This window comes from Equus quagga, chromosome 7 (assembly GCF_021613505.1).
Source record: "Equus quagga isolate Etosha38 chromosome 7, UCLA_HA_Equagga_1.0, whole genome shotgun sequence".
NCBI lineage: Eukaryota > Metazoa > Chordata > Mammalia > Perissodactyla > Equidae > Equus > Equus quagga.
In genome coordinates, this window is record NC_060273.1 from 109,550,510 (window position 1) to 109,575,130 (window position 24,621).

At 36.1% G+C, this 24,621-nt stretch overlaps 1 protein-coding gene across 1 annotated transcript in view; it reads left to right on the forward strand.

The window, feature by feature from the left end:
- The window catches only part of SLCO6A1 (solute carrier organic anion transporter family member 6A1), a 139,917-nt gene extending 127,362 nt beyond the window's left edge, over nt 1-12,555 (forward strand). The window contains exons 12-14 of the mRNA XM_046667813.1: nt 5,552-5,616; nt 7,661-7,798; nt 12,413-12,555. Of these exons, the coding sequence (XP_046523769.1) occupies nt 5,552-5,616; nt 7,661-7,798; nt 12,413-12,555 (346 nt within the window). The remainder of the gene's footprint in view (nt 1-5,551; nt 5,617-7,660; nt 7,799-12,412) is intronic.
- The last annotated feature ends 12,066 nt before the right edge of the window (nt 12,556-24,621 follow it).

The following is a 24,621-nucleotide window of genomic DNA, read 5'->3' on the forward strand; positions in this document are numbered from 1 at the left end:
TTTGTGCTGTCCTTATCTGGTTTTGGTATCAGGATGATATTGGTTTCGTAGAAGGAGTTAGGAATCCTCCCCTCCTCTTCAATTTTTTGGAAGAGTTTGAGAAGGATAGGTATTAAATCTTCTTTGAATGTTTGGTAGAATTCACCAGGGAAGCCATCTGGCCCTGGACTTTTATTTTTTGGGAGGTTTTTGATTGCTGTTTCGATCTCCTTACTGGTGATCGGTCTATTCAAATTTTCTACATCTTCTTGGTCCAGTTTTGGAAGGTTGTATGTTTCTAAGAATTTATCCATTTCTTCTAGATTATCCAATTTGTTGGCGTATAGCTTTTCATAGTATTCTCTTGTTATCTTTTGTATTTCTAAGGTGTCCATTGTAATCTCTCCTCTTTCATTTCTGATTTTATTTATTTGAGCCTTCTCTCTTTTTTTTTCTTGGTGAGTCTAGCTAAGGGTTTGTCAATTTTGTTTATCTTTTCAAAGAACCAGCTCTTGGTTTCATTAATTATTTCTATTGTTATTTTTAGTCTCTATTTCGTTTATTTCTGCTCTGATTTTTATTATTTCCTTCCTTCTGCTGATTTTGGGCTTTGTTTGTTGTTCTTTTTCCAGTACCTTTAGGTGCACTTTTAGATTGTCTATTTGGGATTTTTCTTCTTTGTTGAGGTAGGCCTGAATTGCTATAAACTTCCCTTGTAGAACCGCTTTTGCTGTATCCCACAGATTTTGGCATGTCATGTTTTCATTTTCATTTGTCTCCAGGAATTTTTTTATTTCTTCTTTGATTTCTTCATTGACCCAATCGTTGTTCAGTAGCATTTTGTTCAATCTCCACGTTTTTGTGGCTTTTCTGGTTTTCTTCCTATAGTTGATTTCCAGTTTCATACCTTTGTGGTCAGAAAAGATGCATGGTATTATTTCAGTCTTCTTAAACTTATTGAGACTTGTTTTGTGGCCTAACATGTGATCTATCCTGGAGAATGTTCCACGGGTATTTGAAAAGAATGTGTATTCTGTGGTTTTTGGATGGAATATTCTGTATATATCTGCTAAGTCCATCTGGTCTAATGTGTCCTTTACGGCCAGTGTTTCCTTATTGATCTTCTGTTTGGATGATCTATCTATTAGTGTAAGTGGAGTGTTAAAATCCCCTACTATTATTCTGTTACTGTCTATTTCTCCTCTTATATCTGTTAATAATTACTTTATATATTTAGGTGCTCCTATGTTGGGTGCATAGATATTTACAAGTGTTATATTTCTTGTTGGATTGTTCCCTTTATCATTGTGTAGTGCCCATCTTTGTCTCTTATTACAGCTTTTGTTTTAAAGTCTATTTTGTCTGATATAAGTATTCCTGCCCCCACTTTCTTTTCTTTGCCATTTGCATGGAATATCTTTTTCCATCCTTTCACTTTCAGTTTGTGAGTGTCTGTAGGTCTGAAGTGTCTCTTGTATGCAGCATATACATGGGTCTTTTTTTATCCAGTTGGCCACCCTATGGCATTTGATTGGAGCATTTAGTCCATTGACATTTAAAGTAGTTGTTGATAAATATGTATTTATTGCCATTTTGTCACTTTTTTTTCTGGGTGTTTTAGTAGTTCTTCTCTGTTCCTTTCTTTTTCTGTTGCTCTCTTCCCTTGTGGTTTGATGGCTATCTTTAGTAATATGTTTGATTTCTTTTGTCTTACTTTTTTTCTTGCTTGTTATAAGTTTCTGATTTGTGGTTACCATGAGGATCCTATTTAATATACTATGCACATAACAGTCTATATTGAGTAGATAGACTCTTTAGCTTGACCTCTTTCTAAAAGCTCTACTTTTTCACTCTCCACCTCCCACATTATATGTTTTTCACATCATATATAGTCTCTTGGTTAGTGTGTGTCTATCCATTACCCTCTTATCATTGAAATAGGTGATTTTAGTACATTTGTCTTTTAACCTTCATATTATCTTCACAGGTAGTTGCTCTGATGCCTTTACTATATTTTTACCTTACAAGTGATTTTATTGCCTGGATTTTTGGTGGTGTTGTTTTGGGGGTTTTTTGATAATTTTTTTTAATCTCTATTTGTGGTCATTGCTTTCTCACTTAAATAAGTCCTCTCAGCATTTATTGTAGAACTGGTTTCTTGGTGATAAACTCCTTTAAGTTTTGCTTGTCTGAGAAGCTCTTTATCTCTCCTTCCAATCTGAATGACAGCCTTGATGGATAGAGTATTCTTGGCTGTAGGTTTTTTCCTTTTAGCACTTTAAATATGTCATGCCATTCTCTTCTCGCCTGTAGGGTCTCGACTGAGAAGTCCGCTGATAGCCTGATGGGCTTCCCTTTATATGTCACTTGTGGCCTTTCTCTTGTTGCTTTTAGGATTCTCTCTTTGTCTTTAATTTTGGACATTTTGATTGTAATATGTCTTGGTGTGGGCCTCTTTGGGCTTATCTTGTTTGGAGCTCTCTGTGCTTCCTGAACTTGGATGTCTGTTTCCTTCCTCAGGTTAGGAAAATTTTCCTCTATTATTTCAACAAATAAATTTTCTGCCCCTTTGTCTCTCTCTTCTCCTTCTGGGACCCCTATAATCTGAATGTTAGCATGCTTGACATTGTCCCAGAGTTCCCTTACACTCTTCTCATTCTGTCTAATTCTTTTTTCTCTTTTCTGTTCTGCTTGGGTGATTTCCTCTAGTCTTTCATCTAGCTTGCTGATCCATTCTGCTGCTTCCTCTACTCTGCTCTTGAGTGCCTCTAGTGAATTTCTCATTTCAAGTATTGTATTCTTCATTTCTGATTGTTTTTTTTTTTATATCTTCCAGTTCTTTGCTGATGTGCTTACTGTGTTCATCCATTCTTCTCCGCATGTCTGTGAGCATCCTCATGATATTTTGTTTGAACTCTTTGTCAAATAGCTTGCTAGTTTCTGTTTCACTTAGTCCTTTTTCTGGGGTTTTGTCCTGTTCCCTTGCTTGGAAAGTATTCCTTTGCCTCCTCATTATGCCTCTTTCTCTGTGCTATTTTCTTTGTAGTAGGTGAGTCGATTAAGTCTCCTGATCTTGGAGAAGTGGCCTTATGTATGAGATGCCTTATGAGGCCCAGCAGTATGCTTCCCTCTCGTCACCAGTCCATAAGAAGCAGGAGTGACCCCTTTGTGGGCTACTTGTGTCCTTCTGCTGTGGCAGGGTTTGCTCCCACTGCGGGTACCCAGGGAGTCTAATCTTTCCTTCCCTGGCCAGCTGTTTGTAAGTCTGGTTTGGGAAGCCTCAGCACTGTTGGCTACAAGGTCTGTCAGCACTCTCTATTGCAGTTTTCCTCTTAATTGGGTTGGCACCCAGTGTAGCTAGTTGCTAGGCTCAGGGGCGTACAGTTGTGATAGGCCTCCGGCCAACAAAGCTGTTGTCAGTTCTCTTAGGAGTGCAGCTGAGTGGGACTAGCCCTTGGCATGAGGGCACTCAATTGTTTCAGGCTTCTGAAGGTGGGCTGGTCCTTTTCATGGCTATTTGTGAAGCACAAGTCTTCTGCTGCTGAGAAGCCTTACCCCCCACAGGGCCACATATACTGTCAACACAGTCCTGGTCCGTGCACCCTTCTCAACCCCCTGGAGCATACCCTGACACCACACTGCAGAGGCCCCCACCTCTCCACCAATGCCCCCTACAGTTCACCTGGTCCTCACACAGGCCCTGCCCCACAGAGGCAGACACCCTTGCCTGCCTGTAGAGGATCAAGGCACCCAGTCAATGCAGCCTGAAAAGTAGCCTGAGGGCTTGCTGTTAGCTGGGGCCAGTCCCTAGTGCAGGTTGCCTGCCCTGGCTGAACTGGATTAAATCTGTGCTCTAGTGGGCATGGCAGAACCCTGGGCTAACAGCCCAAGGGATGCACCTCAATGGCCCCCACTGGTGTCTGTATCAGCAGCCTGGACCAGCTCAGAACAATGGCCCCCACCAATGTCTCAGTCTCTGGAGAAGTCCCTCCTCCCACCAAGATGCCCCCAGAGCCCACCAGGTGAGTTTCATTTCACCAAAGGACTGTCAGCCTTCTCTCTGGTGATTTTAGGTTGCTGCAATGAGTGAGTTTGTGCGTGGACCGTTTAAGACCAGGGTCTTTTCAGCTTTTGGCCGATAGCTTTTCTGGGGGTGCCCTCGCTGCAGTTAATAGCCAGCAAAGCCAGACAGTAAGACCCCCGTCTCAGTTGGGCTGAGTCTGAAGGATGCTTATAGCAGTATTGCCCCCGCTGCAGACCTCACTCCTCCAGAGAGGGCTGCGTACCTTAGGGTGGCTCCCGCCTGGCCAGCTGAGAAGCTCTGCTGCTCCCAAAGGTGGCCTTTTTCCTCTCCAGCAGGAATTACTGCCTCTTCTGCCTTCGTCAGGACTGTCCCTTGTTGTGGGGGTTCTTCTTATCCAGTTTTCAGTTTTCAATCCAGGGTGATTCTTCCAAAAATTGTTGTAACCTGGTTGTGTTCGTGGGAGGAGACGAGTTCAACATCTGCTCCCACCACCATCTTGATGAGATACTTCTTATTTTTTTACTTCCTAAAATGTTCAAAGGTTATTTTGTACTATATATTCAATTTATTTTCCAAACTACTAATATGTGATGTAATGCATTACTTTTCTTTTTTAAACAAATGCTTGGTTTGCCTAGTAGGAAATACAGAAATCTTCATTCTTTACATTTGGGAAAGTTATTTTTTGTTTATTTTAACTTCAATAGTGAAGGTAACAGGAGGAGGTCTGGCAGGAAAGAGGTGAGACCTTCAAATTAGGACAATTCAAGCAAGCAAGGTTGAATAAAGTGGCTATTTAAAATCTGGGCAGGGCAAAAGGAATCCCAAGGCATAGTGCGGTGTCTGGTTGGTTACCACTGCAGGCCCAAAAGGAAACAGGGGTAGTAGGAAGGAGAGAGACCTGAGGACCCAGACAACCTGACTTAACTCTGCAGGGAGGGGGCCTTGGAATGAAGACTGACCTCACTTTCCTTCCTCACTCAGAGCGCTCCATTGGCAGAACCCAATCAGAAGCCAGAAGGCAAGAGAACCTATTTTTATAGTGCTTTAGGTTAGTCTCCCAGGGCAGAGGGCAAGGTAGAGAAAGGTAGAGAGTGGATCTCACAGGGGCAAAAAGAAGAAATCTAGAACAATGGGTGTGTACCACAGAATGAAGCAAGAGAAGTGTGAAAGCTAGTGCTAAGTTTTTTCCAGCAAAGGAAAAGGAGGCTGGGGTAGAGCGTTTGGGCCATCATTGCTTCCTCCTTTTGAAGAGCAAGAAGCTTCGGAATCAGTTGGCAAGGGGCGGGATATGGAGACATGCAAGAAGTTGCATTTCTTCAATTCAACCAGATTGAACTGTGTGAACTGGCTAAAGATTCTTAGTCTAATTATTGCACAAGAAAAAAAAATTAACCTTGAACCTAAAAAACATTCTCTATAATAATATATATATTATATATCATTATAAATATCATATTATTATATTACATATCATATTATATAATAAACATTCCCTATAGCTAATAAGAATGAAGTTTTGATGATATCATTGCTGTTTGCTTGCAGGATCGTATCTGACAAACAACGGGCTATGGCCTTGGGTATGGCCTATGTGATTTTGAGAATATTTGGTATGGACTTTTGGCAATTTTTTATTGCATTGAATAGTTTCTTTTTTGATATGTGTATTTGTCTACATGTATATGTAGAATTTCAAATAATAATAATGGTAAACTGACACAAAACAAGTGAATGGAGGAGCTGCTTTGCAGAATTTAGGAGATAATACTTAATGTAAAAAGATAATACCTAGTGTAAAGTCTTTCCTAGGTGTCATGTAAAATATGCGTTAATGTTGTATTCAATTAGAAGAGACAATCTATTTGATCAGAAGTATGTTCGTCAAGCTCATAGAAATGGTTTGGTGAACTGAAACAAAACACTTATATAAGCACTGAAACTATTCATTGCTTGCATGTTTGGGGAGTCACTAACCTAGACTAGTGCTTTTAAATGTTTTCATCACCAAAGACACTGAATATGATGTTTTTAAGAATTTATATCCAAAGAACAAATTGATTTTGCACTCTGTACTTCAGGTTTTCTTAAAATAGCTAAAACTAGCTTTCAAATCTACATTATGACTATATTAGGACCCATGGTTCAAGAAGTTGATTAAAAATATCGATGGAGTAAGGAAACAAGATTGGAATGGATTGAAGACTGAAAGACACATGATAAATGGAATTAAGAATGTAGAAAAATCTAAGTGTGGCTCTGATGGGCATCAGAGAAATAATTTTATAGCGAGATCAATATGTGGGATTAAAAATAGCTTTTTTAGTTGGGAAAATTAGAGCATATTTTCATGGTGGACAATGATCCACTAGATAAAGACAGACATGTAGTGGAAAAGGAAGTGCAAAAACAGCAAGTGCACAGAGTTTCCTGCAGCAGAAAGGAAGCCAGTGAGGCTGATGCATTTTTTAGTAGGAGAGGGTGGAATAACTTGATATTTTAGTTATAAACTGTCTCTAGATCTTGCAGGATTTTGCCATCAGAGAATTTTAAGCGGAGGATAGATATTATCTGATTTGCATTTAAAAGATAACTCTGCTGCTGGGAGGAGAAATACTTATAGAAGATAAATGTGGAGGAATAGAACAGGGGGGCTTTTGCTAAAGTCTAAGTCAGAGTCATATTAAATTGGATTGTGGGGGTTGTAGTGGAGACAGAAAAATCAAGATATCTAGGATATGTTTGAAGTTAGTGTTACAAAGATTGATCATGAATTGGAAAAATATGGTGGGAAATAGAAAAAATGAGTAGTAGGCCTAGGTTTTTCACCTTGAGCAACTATAAACAGTGCCAGCACTCACTGAGATTGGGAAGTCTGGTGATAGATAGTGGTCTTTGGCGGGAATCAAGAGTAGAGAGGCATAGGGCCCTGATAATTTCTTCAAGAAGATCATCAATCATTAGTCATGTTAGTTCTGAGAACTTGGTTCTAATGTCTTTGGGGATGACTATTTTTTTTTAATTTCAATCACTATTCATGCACTTTTAGCTGAAAGTGACGTTGTTGCTGAGGAGGTGTTGTCTCTGAGAGTATACAGACATTTCCCTCGTGCAGCACACGACTGTTCTGAATGTGAGGTCGTCTGAATCCAGGGCTATTACAAACATACCAAAGCATTTACATTTTCAGTTATTTCTTCCAGTATCTTGATAAATAATCGGTATACATTGCATTACAAAACTAATTTTTCAGTGATTGAAAATTTCACAGTTTGAAATCTTGGAAGGTACACTGAGTTCATAAAATCAATATTTAGTTTCTCCGTTTTAAATACTTTTTCCTAAATTTTTCATTCGAAAATTAACAAAACTTTTGAGATGTCAACTAAATAGCAACATGCACACCATTCTGAAAAGATGTAAATCTACTAATTTTTTTATGCCCACAGGAATAAGGATTTTTCAAAAACACACAGTCATTGTTTTCGGTTATTAAGAATCCTATCTATAAGTAAATTCTTAGATAATTTTAAATGATGTGTTTACAGTTACGATGATTAAATATATATGTATATGTTTAATTTTAGGATAAAAATCATTATGATCTCAATCTATAGTGTTTTCATGGAGCATTTACAATCATTGCATTTTTCATAGGGAGTATACCTGGACCATTAGTTTTTAAAATTATAAGAGAAACTTCTTGTATCTTTCGGGATGTTGGACGCTGTGGAAACCTAGGAAGCTGTTGGATCTATAACAGGACAAAAATGGCCTACCTATTGGTTGGAGTATGTAAGTGATATCTATTGAAGTGCAGAGAGTAAAATTGGGTTAAAAACTTATGCTTGTTTATAGTAAGGTACAGTAATAATAAGTTATGAACAAATGGATACTTTGATGATTAAAGAAGCCTTATATTATTGTACAGAAAATACTTTAGAAACTAAAGTACCATAGAATTTACGTAAATATTTGAGTCACTGCATTAAATGCACAGTTGTTTTTTGTTATTCCTGAACAAAAGGTAATAATTAGCAGAATTTCAATTTGGGAAGTAATTTTGCCTGTATACATATACAACCACCTAGCTTGGTCTTGTGACCCTTTCCATTTCCAAAGTAAAAGATTGGATAACTTTTAAAAAAAACTTTACACCACTAAAGAGCATCAGGATAGTCTTACCCCCACTTAAATGTAAATTTCAGTTGTCTCTTGATCAATGATATTATAGTGCTTGGCACATAAAGAGCATTCAGTATTTGTTGAATAAATAAGAGATATCGGGAATTGGGCTGCTATGGTGGTATAGGCTATGGTTAAAGTGTTGGGAAAGCCTGGATATGTTTGTATTACTTCAGAAAATTCACTAGATCTTCCTAGATCTCAATGTATTCATCTGTAAAATGAGGATGTTGGACTACATGGTTTCTGAAGTCTTAATCAGCACTAACATTCAATGATTTTATTGTATAGATACTATCAGTGTGTTAAATATTTAAAAGTGTTTATATGTTTTGTAATTTTACTGCGTATGTTCAGTAATTCAAAGAACCACATAATGATAAACTCTAATATTTAACGGTAACAAATATCTGTTTGATAAACAGTATACAGCAATGCCTTCTAATTCAGAAGTCAATTATCCAGCAAGCTTAGTCAACACTGAACGCTGAGTAAAATGAAATAAAAAAAATTAAAGTAAAAAATGACATTTAAGAAGTCAAAATTAATTTCTCAGAGGTAATTAAACAAAACAAGTCATTGTTCTTAAGGAAGTCTGCTTAAGACACTGCTTAGACTTTTAATGTTTGTTTTAGATATAACTGTAACATGCTTAATTGTTTTTAAACACAGCACATAAGTGAGAAAATTGATGAAATACTGGAGATCCTACTAAGGAGCTTCTAAAAGGAGATAATAATCAAGAACATGGGGGATTACAGCAGAAAGGGCAAACACAGGAAACTGCAATAGGAGTATGCATTTCTGGCAATTTAGTGTAAACTAGTACATTTTGAACTATATTCCATGAGTCGTTTGAATCAGAATCACTTGCAGTTCTTGCTAAAAATGTAAGTTCTGAGGCCCTGAATTAGAATACCAGGCATCAGTGGTAGACATGTATTTTTAATAAAGCACCTTAAGTGATTTTAACCACAGTAAACTGAAGACAGCTGTGTGAGAGACTCTAGAGCTATACTGTTCAATATGGTAGACATTAACCACATGTGACTATTTACATTTAAATGTAATTAAATGCAATTAGAAATTCAGTTCCTCAGTAACAATAGCCAAATTTCTCCTGCTTAATGGTCGCATTTGACGACTCTATCGGACAGTGCAAATGTAGCACGCTGCCATTGTTGCAGAAAGTTCTATGCACACCACTACTCTAGAGCAAGGCTTGTTCAACAGGGATCCATGAACCCTAGGAGCCCAAATTGAACTTTAGTATATTTTTGAAATCCTAAAATTCTCTTTGTACAATATGTTTTCCCCTGTGGAGGAAGTCTGTGGCATTCGTTAGAATCTCAAAAGTTTGTCACTAAAAAAAGTTAGTAAAAAATGTATTATATTAACCCATCAGGTGCCTTTGGTAGCAAGGAAATTCTTCTTATCTTTCTCAAACTCGTTTTCATTGGGATGACTCATTAAGTGCCATTTAGCTCAAATGAAGGATTCCATCAGCTCTAGTTTATTTGCAGTAGAGAGATGATTTATAAGTCTCTTGCAAACATTTCCTATTGTAACTTGCCAAGTTTACCACTTTATTGGGTTTGGGTTTTTTGTAGAATTTTTATAGAAATATAACATTATGTATATTAATTGAGTAAACAGTGCATATTATAAATGTATAGCTCAACACATTTTTATGAATACACCTGTAATTAGCATCAATATCAAGAAATACAATATATTAAAATTAATAAGTGAATTTAGTAAAGTTGCTTAATATACAATCAATACACTAAAATCAATTGTGTTTCCTTATACCAGGTACAACCAAACATAAAAATAATATAATAAATACAATAACATCAAAAAATATGGTACCAAGAAAAAAATCTAATGAAAGCTGTGTAAGACCTCTACAACTGCAAAATTTGAGAGAAATTAGAACCAAAATAAGTGAAAAAATGTATCATGTTTACAGATAGGAAGATTTTAAAATGCCACTTCTTATAAATTAATCTGTAGTATCAATGTGATCCCCCAAAAAATCCCAGAAGTTATCATTTCCTTGTTTGAAATTGACAAGGGAATTGAATTCATTTGGAAAGCCAAAGGATCAAGAGTTATTAAGAGAATCTTGAAGAAGAAACAAAATTGAAAGATATATGCTACCAGGTATCAAAATCTATTATTAAGCCATACTAATTAATATATAGTAGGGTATTGGTGCAGGTGTCATCACACTGATCAATGGAACAGAATAGAGAATCCAGAAACAAGTCCACACATGCACACTCAACTGATTTATGACAAAGGAAGGAGATACTGCAATTGTAAAAAGATGGTCCTTTAAATAAAGGGTAATGAATCATTTTATATATGCATATTTTAAAAAATGTATCTTGATCCCCACCTCACATCATATACAAAAATCAATTCTAGATGCATTGCAGATCTAAATGTGAAAGATAAAACCTTTTGAGAAAAATAGGAGAATATCTTCATGGCCTCGGAGTAGGAAAAGATTGTATAAACAGGACACAAAAAGCACTACCTATAAAAGAAAAATCAGACTATATTAAAGTTAATAAATTCTGATCATCAGAAGAAATAACTGAAAGATTGAAGAGACAATCAGAGTGTAGAAGACAGTGAAGGAGGTAAAGTGAACAAGAACTAATGTCTGAAATATATAAATAACTCCCATAAATCAATAATAGGCTTAGGATAGATAACTTAATAGAAAACTGGACAATAGTCTTGAAAGACCTCTTCACAAAACTAGATAATCAAATGGGCAATAAACAATGGAATGGATAAATAAATTGTAATAAAAAATTAACAAAGGAATACTATACAGCAATGAGAATGAAAGGTATACAACTACGTAAAATATGGATGAATCACATAAACAATATGAAAAGAAAAAAAGCAGACACAAATGAGTATGCACTGTATGATTCCACCTACTTAATGTGGACCTGCTGTATACTTCAAAAACAAACAAAACCAACCCTTTTGGGTTCGTGACTTTGAGCAAACGTGAGGAAGGCATTGTCAACAAGTGTTGACAATGTTTTGTTCTTGATCCAGATGCTGGTCACATCGTATTTAGTTTGTGAAGAATATATAAAGCAGTACTTTAAAAAAGAGAGAGAGAGAGAGAGAGATGTAATTAACATACAGTTAACATTGATCTTAGACGTTCAGTTTGATGGCTTTTGATAATTGAGTGCACCTGTGGAACCAGCACCCAAAGCAAGCTATAGAAATTTCTCTTAAGCCCCTTTTCAGTCAATTTCCCTGATCCACAGATAAACCCCTTTCAGATTTCTATTACAGTATGTTGGTTTTGCCTGTTCTAGAAATTTATGCAAGTGGAATACAGTTGCAAGTGGAGTTTTTTTGTTTGTTTTTTTGGTCTGTCTTGCTTAATGTTATGCTTTTGGGAGATTCAATAGCAATAGTTTGTGCTTCTTAAAAATTTCTGAGCACTGTTTCATTTTGTGAATGTACTGCAGTTTATCCATTCTCTTGTTAATGTACATTTGGGTTGTTTACAGTATTTGGTTGTTATAAACAAATGTATGAAATATTGTGTGATTATAAATGACATAGATTTATTAATATTTCCTATTTTATCTTTTGAAATTACTATAATTGATATTGTCAGATAATTAACATTACTGCTGTAAAATATTTTTAACTTCATTAACAGGATCATTTTCATCCAAAGTTTAAGTATTTTTATATAATCCTTGTAATATATTAACTTCCTGAAATTTGAGACATGAAAATAAATTTAAAAATCCCTACATAATCAGTTAACTTTTCTAAAGTATCTCTGTTTATATTTAGAAAATGGTGAATATTTCAAATAGAGTAAAGCTGCGTGAGGTGACTTAAACAGGTTCCAGTTCCTGTTGATAATTAAGTTTTGAAAGTAGAAATGTATTTTATGTTTTAGAATTAACACATTCTGTGAAATAATAGCACACCTTGCATTTTTCGTGGGCTATATAAGAAATCTAAAATGTTTTGTAAACATTTAAGAAACTCTCCTTTAAGTAACTTGATATGTTTATGATATTAATTACATTCTACAATTGGGAAGTTGATACCTTTAGAGATAAAATGTACTTGCCTTTTCTTTAGTAAATGCCATTCTTTCCACAAACATTTTTGCTATAAATAAATTGACTCATCTGATGGTTGTATTTTCTTTTAATTCAGGTTTTTTGTGCAAAGTATTTACTATCTTCTTCACTGCTATTGCACTTAGGCTACAAAAACACTTACCAAAGGAAAACAGTGAAATACTGCCTACACTTGTGAAGCATCTCAAAGTAAAAAAAAGGGAAAAAAGTGACTTATAACTGGATCATCATTGCGTAAGAATTATATGTTGTCAATCCATCAATGGAATATTATATTAAGATTTAAAATAATTACGTTATAGTTACATGTTTAGTAAATGAATGTGATTCATATGACCCTATAAGTTTTATTATATTTTGAGTATAAATTTAATAATATAGTCTCTGTTTTGAATTTTTTAAAGATATTATAAGATACACATTTAATACTTTCAATAGAAAGATAGTACTTTGAAAGAAAAGAATGAAGTAGATGTGGGAAAATACACATAAGTTAATTCTGACTGCAATAATATATATTAGTTATTGCCCTTTGGTTATGTAGGATGACTTAGGTTTCATATCATTTATTCTTGTTGCTTTCATTTGGTCCGTGGATGTTTGTCAGTAATTTTTCAAAATAAAATTAGATGTGCCAATCCAGTTCATGTAATAAAAATTTAAATTGTCATATTTATTCTAGAAAAGAAGTCTATTTTAAACGTTTTAAAAATTAACATTTTATTTATTGATCATGGCGAGGTTTCCTAAGAAAATTTCTCTGGTTAATTGGCCAGTTTGCAATACTACATATTTTCATGCTCCTTTAATTGTAATAGACATGAAATTCGGTATGATCATAGAACTCTCTATTTTTACCTTGACTTGAATTTTATTGGTAAATACTACCTGATACCTGAATTGATATCTATTTTTGTGCTTTTATAGTTTATTTTGTGATTAATCATAATTTTTTCATGTGAAGAAATATTCAAATTTGCCTGTAGAAAATGTGTCAACCATTTGTGGGATTTTTCTTAAGCTTAAATGTGGTTTCTACAGAAAGTTTTTGTTATAATGCCCTATTCACGGTCATGCCTGGGAGAAGGAAACACGAAGCAGGGAGTATTCATATCTTACTACGTATTTTTCTTCCTTAACTTCAACATGCATTTATGAAAATCTATAAACTAGTCTTTACGTGAAACTTCTTGAACATTTGCTTCACTCTTCTCTGTTTGAACCAGCAGGATTGCAGAACATCTGAGGATCAGAGTGTGAAAACAGGAGTTTCTCCTTTAAAGATTCTACAAGATACATTGCTGTGCCCTGCATTCAGAAAAGGAAAATCACATATGATGTTTACCTAAATTGTAGAAATGTATCCACGATGATCTGTATTTTCATAATAAAGTCTCTTCTTGCAAAACATTTCTCATATGTTTTTAATGTATATAGGATTTTAAGCAGTGTACAATAGGAGAATTAAAGTTGAATAATTTTAGATTACTTATATTCTTTCTTAATATTCTACTGTCTAAAAATATTATTTGAAAATTTATACAACTAGGAAATAAGGCAAAACAATAACATTCAGATCCATTTTGAAGGTGCTTGTAATACATGTGTGAGTATATGTATTAATGCTTAATTTCTATATTTTTTTTTTCAGAAAATACACCAGCAAAGGTATAGTAAAAATTATAATAATTTGAGGTGTAGTGTTAAGCCTTTAAATTTGAATATAGCTTTCTGCTACATCAGAACACGTTTCTATGTCACAAACCAGTTCATAGCAGGTTGTACATAGAGAAATTATGTAAGTATAACCCAGAAGTTCCATTTGTTAACAACAATTTAGCAGCTTTTGAAACAATCATGGGAAGCTTTCTCACTATTAAGGAGAAGACCTTAGCAATAAATGACGTCTTAGGAAAAAACAGCTAAAAACCCTATAGAAGTACCTTCCTTTGGAGTCACTTTTGAATGATTTGATGTTATCAAGAATCATTTTGCTTTCTGCAATGTTAGTGTATCTAATTGAAGCTGCAAGTGCATATGAAGAAGCTGCAAAGATATTTCTAAATATCAGATTTTAAGTTTTTGATGAAACTGATCTCTATTGAGAATTCGTGCCCTCGAAGAGCTACATCTCAAAGGAGGGAGGTGAGCCCCAGCATTTAAACCTACCAAGGGTTGAGTGACTCTCGTGCTGGGTGAAAACTAGTAGAGATTTAGCAGTGCTAAGATTTATTAAGATTGTGATTGTTTTTGTTAGGACTCTGGTTACAAAGTTACATAGGTTTTTGAGTGCTTTACGTCTACAACATTTTCCCCAAGGCCTAGTTATTTCTGGTGCTTGATTTTGCAGAAGGGGACATTTTAAAGGAATGCATACTTAATGTTATAGCAGAGGTGCTTATATTTTAGAATTGATGAGAATTTATTTGTGTTCTTCAAATTGCGTTTTCTCCAAAGTCTTAGAATAATTACTATGAAAACCCTAGTTCCTCAGTCTTTTTCTTTTTTGGATTCTTATTTATATTGGATTGAAAGTTTCCTGCTTTAGCATATACCATTTAATCTTCCATAGGTAGTCTAGAAAAGTATCAAGTTTTGATTTATTAATGGCATATTTCCCTTTTCAACACTAAGAGTTTACTCTCATTTTTTCCAAGTTTTATTAAGATATAATGGGCATACAGCACGGTATAAATTTAAGGTGTACAGCATAATGACTTGACTTACATATATCGTGAAATGATTACCACAGTAAATTTGGTTAACATCCATCATGTCATATAGATATTAAAAAAAAGAAGAAAATAATGTTTTTTTCTTGTGAAAAAGAAAAAAAAAAGGATCTCCTTCCTTAACTTTCAAATATACACCATATTGCAGTGTTAACTATAGTCATCATGTTGTACTTTACATCCCAAGTACTTATTTATCTTATAACTGAAAGTTTGTATATTTGACCATCTTCATCCTATTCCTCTACTCCCCAACCCCTGCCTCTGGTAACCACAAATCTGATCTCTTTTTCCATGAGATTTTTTCAATTTATTTATTTATTTATTTGTTTTAGATTCTACATATAAGTGAGATCACACAGTATTTGTCTTTCTCTGTCTGACTTATTTCACTTAGCATAATACCCTCAAGGTCCATTCATGTTATTGCAAATGGCAGGATTTCATTCTTTTGTGTGGCTGAATAATATTCCATTGTGTATATCACAACTTTTTTATCCATTGATGGACACTTAGGTTGTTTCCATGTCTTGGCTGTTGTAAATAATGATGCTATAAACATGGGGGTGCAGATATCTCTTTGACATAGTGTATTTGTTTCTTTTGGATATCTTCCCAGAAGTGGAATTGCTGGATCATAAGGTAATTCTATTTTTAGTTTTTTGAGCAACTTCCATACTGTTTTGCGTAGTGTACCAATTTACAATTCCACCAACAATGCATGTGTTTCTTTTCTCCACATCCTCACCAGCATTTCTTATCTCTTGACCTTTTGATGATAGCCATTCTAACAGGCATGAGGTGATATCTCATTGTGGTTTTGATTTGCATTTCCCTAATGATTAGTGATGTTGAGCATTTTTTCATGTGACTTATTGGCCATCTGTATGTCTTCTTTGGAAAAATGTCTATTCAGATCCTCTGCCTTTTTAGTTTTTTGAGGAAGATTAGCCCTGAGCTAACATCTGCCAGCAATCCTCCTCTTTTTGCTGAGGAAGACTGGCCCTGAGCTAACGTCTGTGCCCCTCTTCCTCTACTTTATATATGGGACACCTGCCCCAGGGTGGCTTGACAAGCAGTGCCTAGGTCCACACTCAGGATCTGAACTGGTGAACCCCGGGCGGCTGAAACGGAATGTGTGAATTTAACCACTGCACCACTGGGCTGGCCACCTCTGCCCTTTTTTAATTGGATTGTTTGGTTTTTTGCTATTGAGTTGTATGGAGTCTTTATATATTTTGGATATTAACCCCTTATCAGATATATGATTTTGCTGTGCAGAAAGTTTTTAGTTTCGTGTAGTCCCACTTGTTTTTTATTTTGTTGCTGTGTTTTCGGTGTCATAGCCCAAAAATCTTTGCCAAGACTCATGGCAAGGAGCTTTTTCCGTATGTTTTCTCCTAAGAGTTTTATGGTTTTTAGTCTTACATTTAAGTCTTTAATTAATTTTGAGTTAATTTTTTGTGAGTGGTGTAAGATAGGTGTCTAGTTTTGTTCCTTTGCATGTCTTTTTCCCAGCACCATTTATTGAAGAGACTCTTTTCTTCATTGAGTATTCTTGGCTCCCTTATCAAATATTTGTTGACTTTATATGCATAGGTTTATTTCTAGGCTCTTGATTCTGTTCCATTAGTCTAGATGTCTGTTTCTATGCCAGTCCCATACTGTTTTTTGAATCCTACAGCTTTATAATATAGCTTGAAATCAGGAAGTGTGATGCCTCTTGCTTTGTTCTTCTTTCTCAGGATTGCTTTGTTCGGGGTCTGTAGTGGTTCCATATAAGTTTTAGGATTGTTTTTTCTGCTTCTGTAAAAAATGCCACTGGAATCTTGACAGGGATTGCATTGAATCTATAGATGTCTTTGAGTAAGGTGGACATTTTAACAATATTAATTCTTCCAATCCATGAACATGAGAAACCTTTCCATTTATTTGTGTCTTCTCTGATTTCTTTCATCAGTGTCCTGTAGTTTTCTGTGTAGAGATATTTCACCTCCTTGGTTAAATTTATTCCTAAGTATTTTATTGTTTTTGATGCTGTTGTAAATGGGATCTAGCCTGATGTTGAATTTTTCAGTTCAGTTGTTTTATTCTTCAGCTCTATAATTTCTATTTGGTACTTTCTTATATTTTTTATCTCCCTTTTGAAATTCTCACTTTTTTCATAGATTATTCTCCTGACCTCAGTGTGCATCATTATGACCATTATTTTGAACTCCTTATCAGGTAAATCACTCATCTCCATTTCATTAAGATCCATTTCTGGAGTTTTATCTTGTTCTTTTGTTTGGAACATATTACTCTCTGTCTTCATTTTTCTTTATTCCCTATGTGTTGGTTTCTGTGCGTGGGATAAAACAGCCACCTCCCGTTCTTGACAGCATGGTCTCGTGTAGGTAATATACCTTTTGGTTCGGCCTGGCCCAAGTTCTTAGTTGTCTCTCAAACATCTGTGATTGTCTAAGCTGCCTTCTTTGTTCTTAATAGCTCCCAGTAGTTGAGGGTGTGCCAAGACCAGTTTTGAGGTGCGTATTTTCTTGTTCTCCCAATGTGTAGGAGTTGCTCAGCTAGTTTCTGGATTTCTTTCCGAGGGAATTGCTCCATACGTAGGTGTGTCCGTGAGAGGATGTGAGTTCAGGAGCCTTCCCTGTCACCTTCATCTTTATGTTTCAGATTGTCAGTCTGTCTTAGTCCATTCCCTCGCTCTGGGAGGAGGGAGCAGAGAGCTTTGGTCTTTGGAGGAGAAGGAGAGAGAAAATGGAAATTTATTCCATATTTCTATTTCATATTTTTTATGAGGAAGATTGGCCTTGAGCTAACATCTGTTGCCAATCTTCCTCTTTTTGCCTGAAGAAGATTGTCGCTCAGCTAACATCTGTGGCCATCTTCCTCTATTTTATGTGGGATGCCGCCTCAGCATGGCTTGAGGAGCAGTGCTAGGTCCACTCCTGGGATCTGAACCTGCGAATCCTGGGCTGCTGAAGAGGAGTGCGTGAACCTAACCACTACACACTAGGCCAGCCCCTCCATTTCGTATTTTTAAATCTCTGTTGTAAAACCTATTCCATATTTTTTCAAAATAGAACTTTTGGAAAGTTTCCTTGATTATTTATATAGGGATTATTTGTATTCTCTCTAGTAATCTGCCACACAACAAACTACATATAGACCTAGTGGTAATGATAAAACGTATCACAGAAGTTCTGGACTTGGAGCTGCATGGAGTAATTTGATGAGACTGTCTCCACATATAGAGGGCATGAGATTTTTTCCTTAATGTAGTTTTGACATTTTAAGGTGTATACATAGGAAAAAGTTTGTGCGTGATTGCTGGGAGTAGCGGCAGGCACTATTGATTGCCTTTTACACAATCCTTACTTCCTTGGTGTCAGTGCCCCTAATTGATTGTTTGTCCACTCATATATAGAGGCCAGGTGATAAATGGAACAATGGAACTTCAGTGAACTTAATGTGAAGCACAAGGGAATCTGAGCTGTACAAGGGTTGAACTGTACCATATGTCTCTCTGTGCTACCCACACATTCTCAAGTGTTCACTGTTCTAGTACATGCCAAAGGCATCTTACCACAAGCTCCTGTAACTCCCAACTTAGAGGTTTCTTTCAGCCTGTGAGTAAGGGAAGGCCAGAAATTTCAAAGAATTAATGTCTCCAGGATTTGCCTTCAGCCTTCGAGTTGGAGAATAATCATGAAATATTCCTTGTGGGGCCAGCTCCATGGCCGAGTGGTTCAGTTGGTGCACTCTGCTTCAGCAGCCCAGGGTTTCACTGGTTAGGATCCTGGGTGTGGACATGGCACTGCTTATCAGGCCATACTGAGGTGGCGTCCCACATAGCACAACCAGAAGGACCTACAGCTAGAATATATAACTATGTACTGGGGGGCTTTCCAGAGAAGGAGAAGAAGGAAAAAAAAAAGATTGGCAACATTTGTTAGCTCAGGTGCCAATCTTTTTAAAAAAGAGAAATATTCCTTGCGCCCAAGGTGAGACAATTCTGATGCACATTCCACGTGGTCTTCTAGAGGGCCCCGAAAGGATCAGGCCCCACATACCTTCAGTAATAATCTGTGCATTAGTGCACTGTCTATTGGCTTCTTTGCATCATTGTCTATCTTACCTCCCATTCCTCCTCTGGTGCCCCTAGTGGTCACTTCCCAAATAAACCACTTGCCCTCAAATCTTTGTCCCAGGCTGGGCTTCTGGGGGCGTGCAGTCTCAGCGAAGTATGATAGTCTTGTATTTTTAGTATTCGTCTCTTTCTTCTTCAATCTCCTGTAATTTATACTTTACAAAAGCAGTTACTATGTTTTTGGTTGTATAGTTAATAATTCTGTAGTCCTTCTTTTAATGCCTTTGTTCTGAATTTACCTTGTCAAATATTAAGATGGCAGCAACTTTCTTTTAGTTGTGTTTTCTTGTATATTTATGCCTACTCTTTTACTTTATTTTTGTTTCTGAATCTTTTTGATTGAAATGTTTCTAAAATAAAGCATAGCATTGGTTTGTGCTTTGTTCATCAATCTGTCTGCACATGCAGAGAGTTATGTTAGAAGAACCCTATGCTTACAGAGCTGAAGTATTTTATACTGGATGTATAAAAAGTATTACAGAACCCAAGTATTTTATATTTCCTTTGGTACAAAATGACTGCAGAAAGACAGTATAAGAGGCAAGAAGGAATTGTGAACAAAGGAAAATTTGGCCCAATCTGAGCAAACTTGGCTGATTAAAGAAGTAGTAGCAGTAATAATAATAATATTATTAAAAAGTATATTTTAATATAAGGGCAATATTAATAAAATGTTAATAAAAGTGCAAGACACCTTTTTCTATCACACAATATTCTTTGCTTTAAATTCTCTTTTGTCTTATAATATCATAATAATATAGCTTTACTAGTATTTTTTACTTGCCCGTTACAACTTTTCCCATATTTTAATTTTAACCTTTCTTGTGTCTTTATATTTTAGTTGCATTTTCCCATCCAATGTGATAATATTTGCATTGTAAGTGGAATATTTAAACCATATATTCTAAACATAATTATTAATACATTTTTAGTAATTTCTACTACATTGCGTTTGCTTTTTATTTCTCCTGAATTTTCTGTTCTTTTTTATTTTGAAGTAAATTGGTGGCTTAGGTTTCACCAGCACTGTGTGTGGTGTATGGAGACGTCATTCCTCATTCCCGGAGCCCTATAGGGTAGCCTCCACCTCCCTGCAAACAGTTGCCCCTTGGCCACCTGTTGGGCCTGAGTGTGTGCATACTAGCGATGTGGTCTGACCTCCAGCTGATGGAAGAGGAAGAAGCCAGTGAGGGTCGAGGAAGCTGGCTCAGGGCTGCTGGATCAGGAAACTCCACGTTCTTGGAGCTCCTGGCACTCCCTTGGCCTCATGGACTCCTCACCCAGTAGGAAGGGGAGAAGCTGGAGTTGTGCCAGAGTGGGTAGGGTCTCATAAAGCACAGACCCCAAAGCAAGGGTACTTCTTGCTAGGTCTAAGGCAACAGTGAATGTATTAATACACATAAATATTAAAACTTCTAGAATTCAGTAAGCAAAAAACAAACCCCTAATTGAAAAAAAAATGGGTATTTCATAGAGGAAGAAATGTGTCCATAATCATGTGAAAAGATGTTTGAACTAATTAGTAATCATGAAAGCACCAATTCAAAAACATAATAAAAGTGCTATTTCATACTCATTAGAATTGAAAAAATTTAAAAAGCATGACAAAATCTCCTGCCAAGGATTTGGCCCAACATGAGCTCTCTTAGACTGCTGGTGAAATTGTAAAATGTGCAAGCATTAGTTTTATCTTCTAAATTGAAAGTGTACACCCTGTAACCCAGAAATTCCATTCCTAGGAATATATATCTTCGAAAATTCTTACATATGTTTAAAAATAGACATGTTCAAAATGTTTACAGAAGCATTCGTTTGTATTAGGAAACAATATAAATATTAAGGTAATCCTTAAATACACTGTGTTATATTTTTGTAATGGAAACCATACTACTATGAAAGCAAATGAAATGGACGTGTAGCTATCAAAGTGAATAAATCGTACAAATAAAATTTTGAACAAAAATGATAAATTTCAGGTTATATATATCTATGTTTATAACATGTATTATTATATCATTTATGGGTATATACATCTGTGAGAGAATTATAAAAAAGTTTAAGGGAATTCTAAAACATCAGTTGTGGCAGCAAAGGTAAGATGCTGCATGGCTTACATGCACTGAGGGAGAAACAACCTCTCTCCCCAAATTTGAAAAAAACACTCCCTTGCTTCAGTTTGGTTGGATGAATTTTGGTTATATGCCCATCCCTGGAACAGTAATTATTGAAAAGGTAACAATGACCAGTTTGACTTAAATTTGAGCTCCTAAATTTAAGCTCCTAAAATTAATTGAGCTCCCCTATCATTGCCAGGGGGAATATAATTGCTATCATTGGATGGTTTAACCGGGTCCCAGCTCTGGAGCTGAAGCTGAGATCAGCTTCTCAGAGGTCGCACAGGCAGTTCGAGAAAGGCGTATATCATGAACAAAATGGAATCCTTTTTTTAAAGATTTTATTTTTTCCTTTTTCTCCCCAAAGCCCCCCGGTACATAGTTGTATATTCTTCATCGTGGGTCCTTCTAGTTGTGGCATGTGGGATGCTGCCTCAGCATGGTTTGATGAGCAGTGCTATGTCCGTGCCCAGGATTTGAACGAACGAAACACTGGGCCGCCTGCAGCGGAGCGCGCGAACTTAACCACTCGGCCACAGGGCCACCCCCTGGAATCCTTTTAGGAAGAAGAAATTTGTAGGAGTTAAAGTGTTATAGTGACCAGGACTACAGTAGTAACAGTGGGATTAAGGCTATATTGTGAATGTTGAGGGATGAGGGGTGACGGAGAGAGAGGGGGAGAGAGCAAGAGAAATTAAGCTTGGTAGCCTTGTAGCTAGCTTGTATGTTTTGATATAGAGTGTTACTATTTATTACTATGTGGAACAGAGGAGGAATAGAGGCGTTAGAAGAGGAGGTGTGTTCAGTTTGGACATACTAAGTGTGAAGTACCAATGAGGCAGTCAAGTACCATTTGACAGTTGAAAATACAGATATGAATCTGAGGAGAAAGATCTCAATTGAAGTCATAATTGGGGATCATCAGTATAAAAATGATTATTTGATCCTTGGACAAAGATAAATTTGCCCAAAAAGTGAAAAGAACCTACTACAAGTTGAGGAATTTTGAAGATTATAACATAAACGAAATGGCTAGAGGAAGAGACTAAGGAGAAGAAAGAAGAAAAACAGGGCTGAAATCAAAGTAAAAGGCAAGGTGAGAGAGCAGAGGAAGATGATGGGAGTAGTCAAAACTGTCCAATGTTGCTGAGAAGTCAAGAGAAGTAAGAGCAATGAAAATGTCTACTGGATTTCACAACGAAGAGTTTATTGGAAACTGAGAGGAGAGAAATTTCAGAGGCATTGTAGGAGCAGAAGCCAAATGACAGTAGATAAGGAATATGTTGGAGATGAGCAACTGGACACATCAAATGTAAACAACTTCTGTAAGTACAGCTGTGAACAGGAGATATAAGACAGTAGTTGGCTGGAGTACTGAGGTTTGTCAAGGATGGTAGATGTGGTGGTTGTTGGTATTATTGTGATGGGCTATGGATGAGCACGTTCAAAAGCTTGTGAAAATGAGCAAGTAGAAAGAGGTTGTGGTCTAACAGCAAGAATATAATCAGTTGAGCTAGATTACTCAGAAGGGGATAGAATGGAGTCCAAAGCACAGGAAGAAAGATCAGCTGTAATAAAGAGAAAGGGCTTTTTTTCTTGCTTTGCAACAGAGGGCACAAAGGAAAGAGAAGGTGCAACCACAGGTAATTTTGTAGGTTTGGTGGCTGGAACTTGAGAGAATTCCTCAAGCCACAGGATCTTCTGAGTGTGTCTCTTTTCTCTGTCCTTACAGTCATTTCCTCATGACCTAATCTTTGCAACCTATGTTCTGTTACATAATCAGCATGATACCTCTCTAACTGGTTTCTTGGCCTTTTCTTCTTCCAACCCACTCTCCTCCCTGCTGTGAAAGGAATCTTTCAGAAATGCCAATCTAATCATGTTACGCAATGAGTTGTAATTGTTTACCTGCTTGGCTCATTTCTAGATTATGAGCCTTAGAAAGGAAGTATTGTGTTGTTCATTACTCTGTTCTCATTCTTTTTTATGTAATAAACACTAAAAAGATATTAGATGAATGAATGAATGGCTAGTGACTTTATCTTTAATGCCATTGGCACCAAAGTCTTTGCTTTCTATGGAGATTCTCAGATGATAGATTGCTGAATACAAGGATAAAGTCTTCTGTGGGACTTAGAGAATTCACAATTAAGATCTTAGGGACTTCTTTTCAAAGCTGCTTCTCAACTTGCTGTAGCCTCCCTCATTTGCATGTCTCCTATTTAAAAGCTCATTTCAGCAAAATTCGTTCAATTATAGGTTGTCTTTTGTTCCTCATAAAGATATGTTCAAGTCCTAATACCTAGTACCCGTAAATGTGACTTTATTTGGAAATAGGATCTTTGAAGATGGAATCAAGTTAATATGAGGTCATACTGGTTTAGGGTAGGCCCTAATCCAGTGACTGACATCCTTATAAGGAGAGGGAAATTTGAACACATAACTCACAGCGGAGAGCACCATGTGAAGAATGAGGCAGAGGTTGGATTGATGTCTCTATAAACTAAGGAAGACCAAGGAATATAGTAGCTAGGAAGAGGAAAGGAAGAGTTCTTCCCTAGAGGCTTCAGAGGAAGCATGGCCCTGCTGACAACTTAATTTCAGACGTCTAGCCTCCAGAGCTGTGAGAGAATAAGTTTATGTTGTTTTGAGTCATGCGATTTTTGGTACTTTGTTATGCCAGACAAAAAAAGAAGTATATATATTTATGCCATGCCAATATATATATTTAAAATATATACATTTTTTTCCCTCAGATTTATTTCAAGAATCTTATGAAACTTCCAACTAAATTTCCTCACTTCTTTAATCAAAGTTTTCCACTCTCACCATCCAGGAAGCTATTGTTTGCAATACCATGTACAATTTTGACCCTGACGTAACTTTATTATCTTTAGAAGAAAAGTGCACTTATCCCATGCTTTTTTAAAAATTTTATTTCCTCAGTGAATTTTTTTTTCTTTTTCACCTCAATGTTGTTGTTTGACTAAGAAGAAAGATTCTAAATGACGTTAATCTGTTTAAATTGCCATGAATGACACTAAGGAAACAATGACTAGGTAGGTGGTAGGAAAGAGTTGCCACCAGTCACGGACTTCACATAAGAAATTTCACAGAAGTCTCCATGCTAAATGATTTCAGGAAGATCACAAAAAAAAATAAAAACTATGAAATGTTCCAGCTCTAAAACTGCTTCACCACTGACAAAAAAATAAGCTTACATGGGAGTTTGTTTTGAAAATACAAAGGTACACCTCTTTCACTGTTTATTGAACCTGGAGATAGCAAA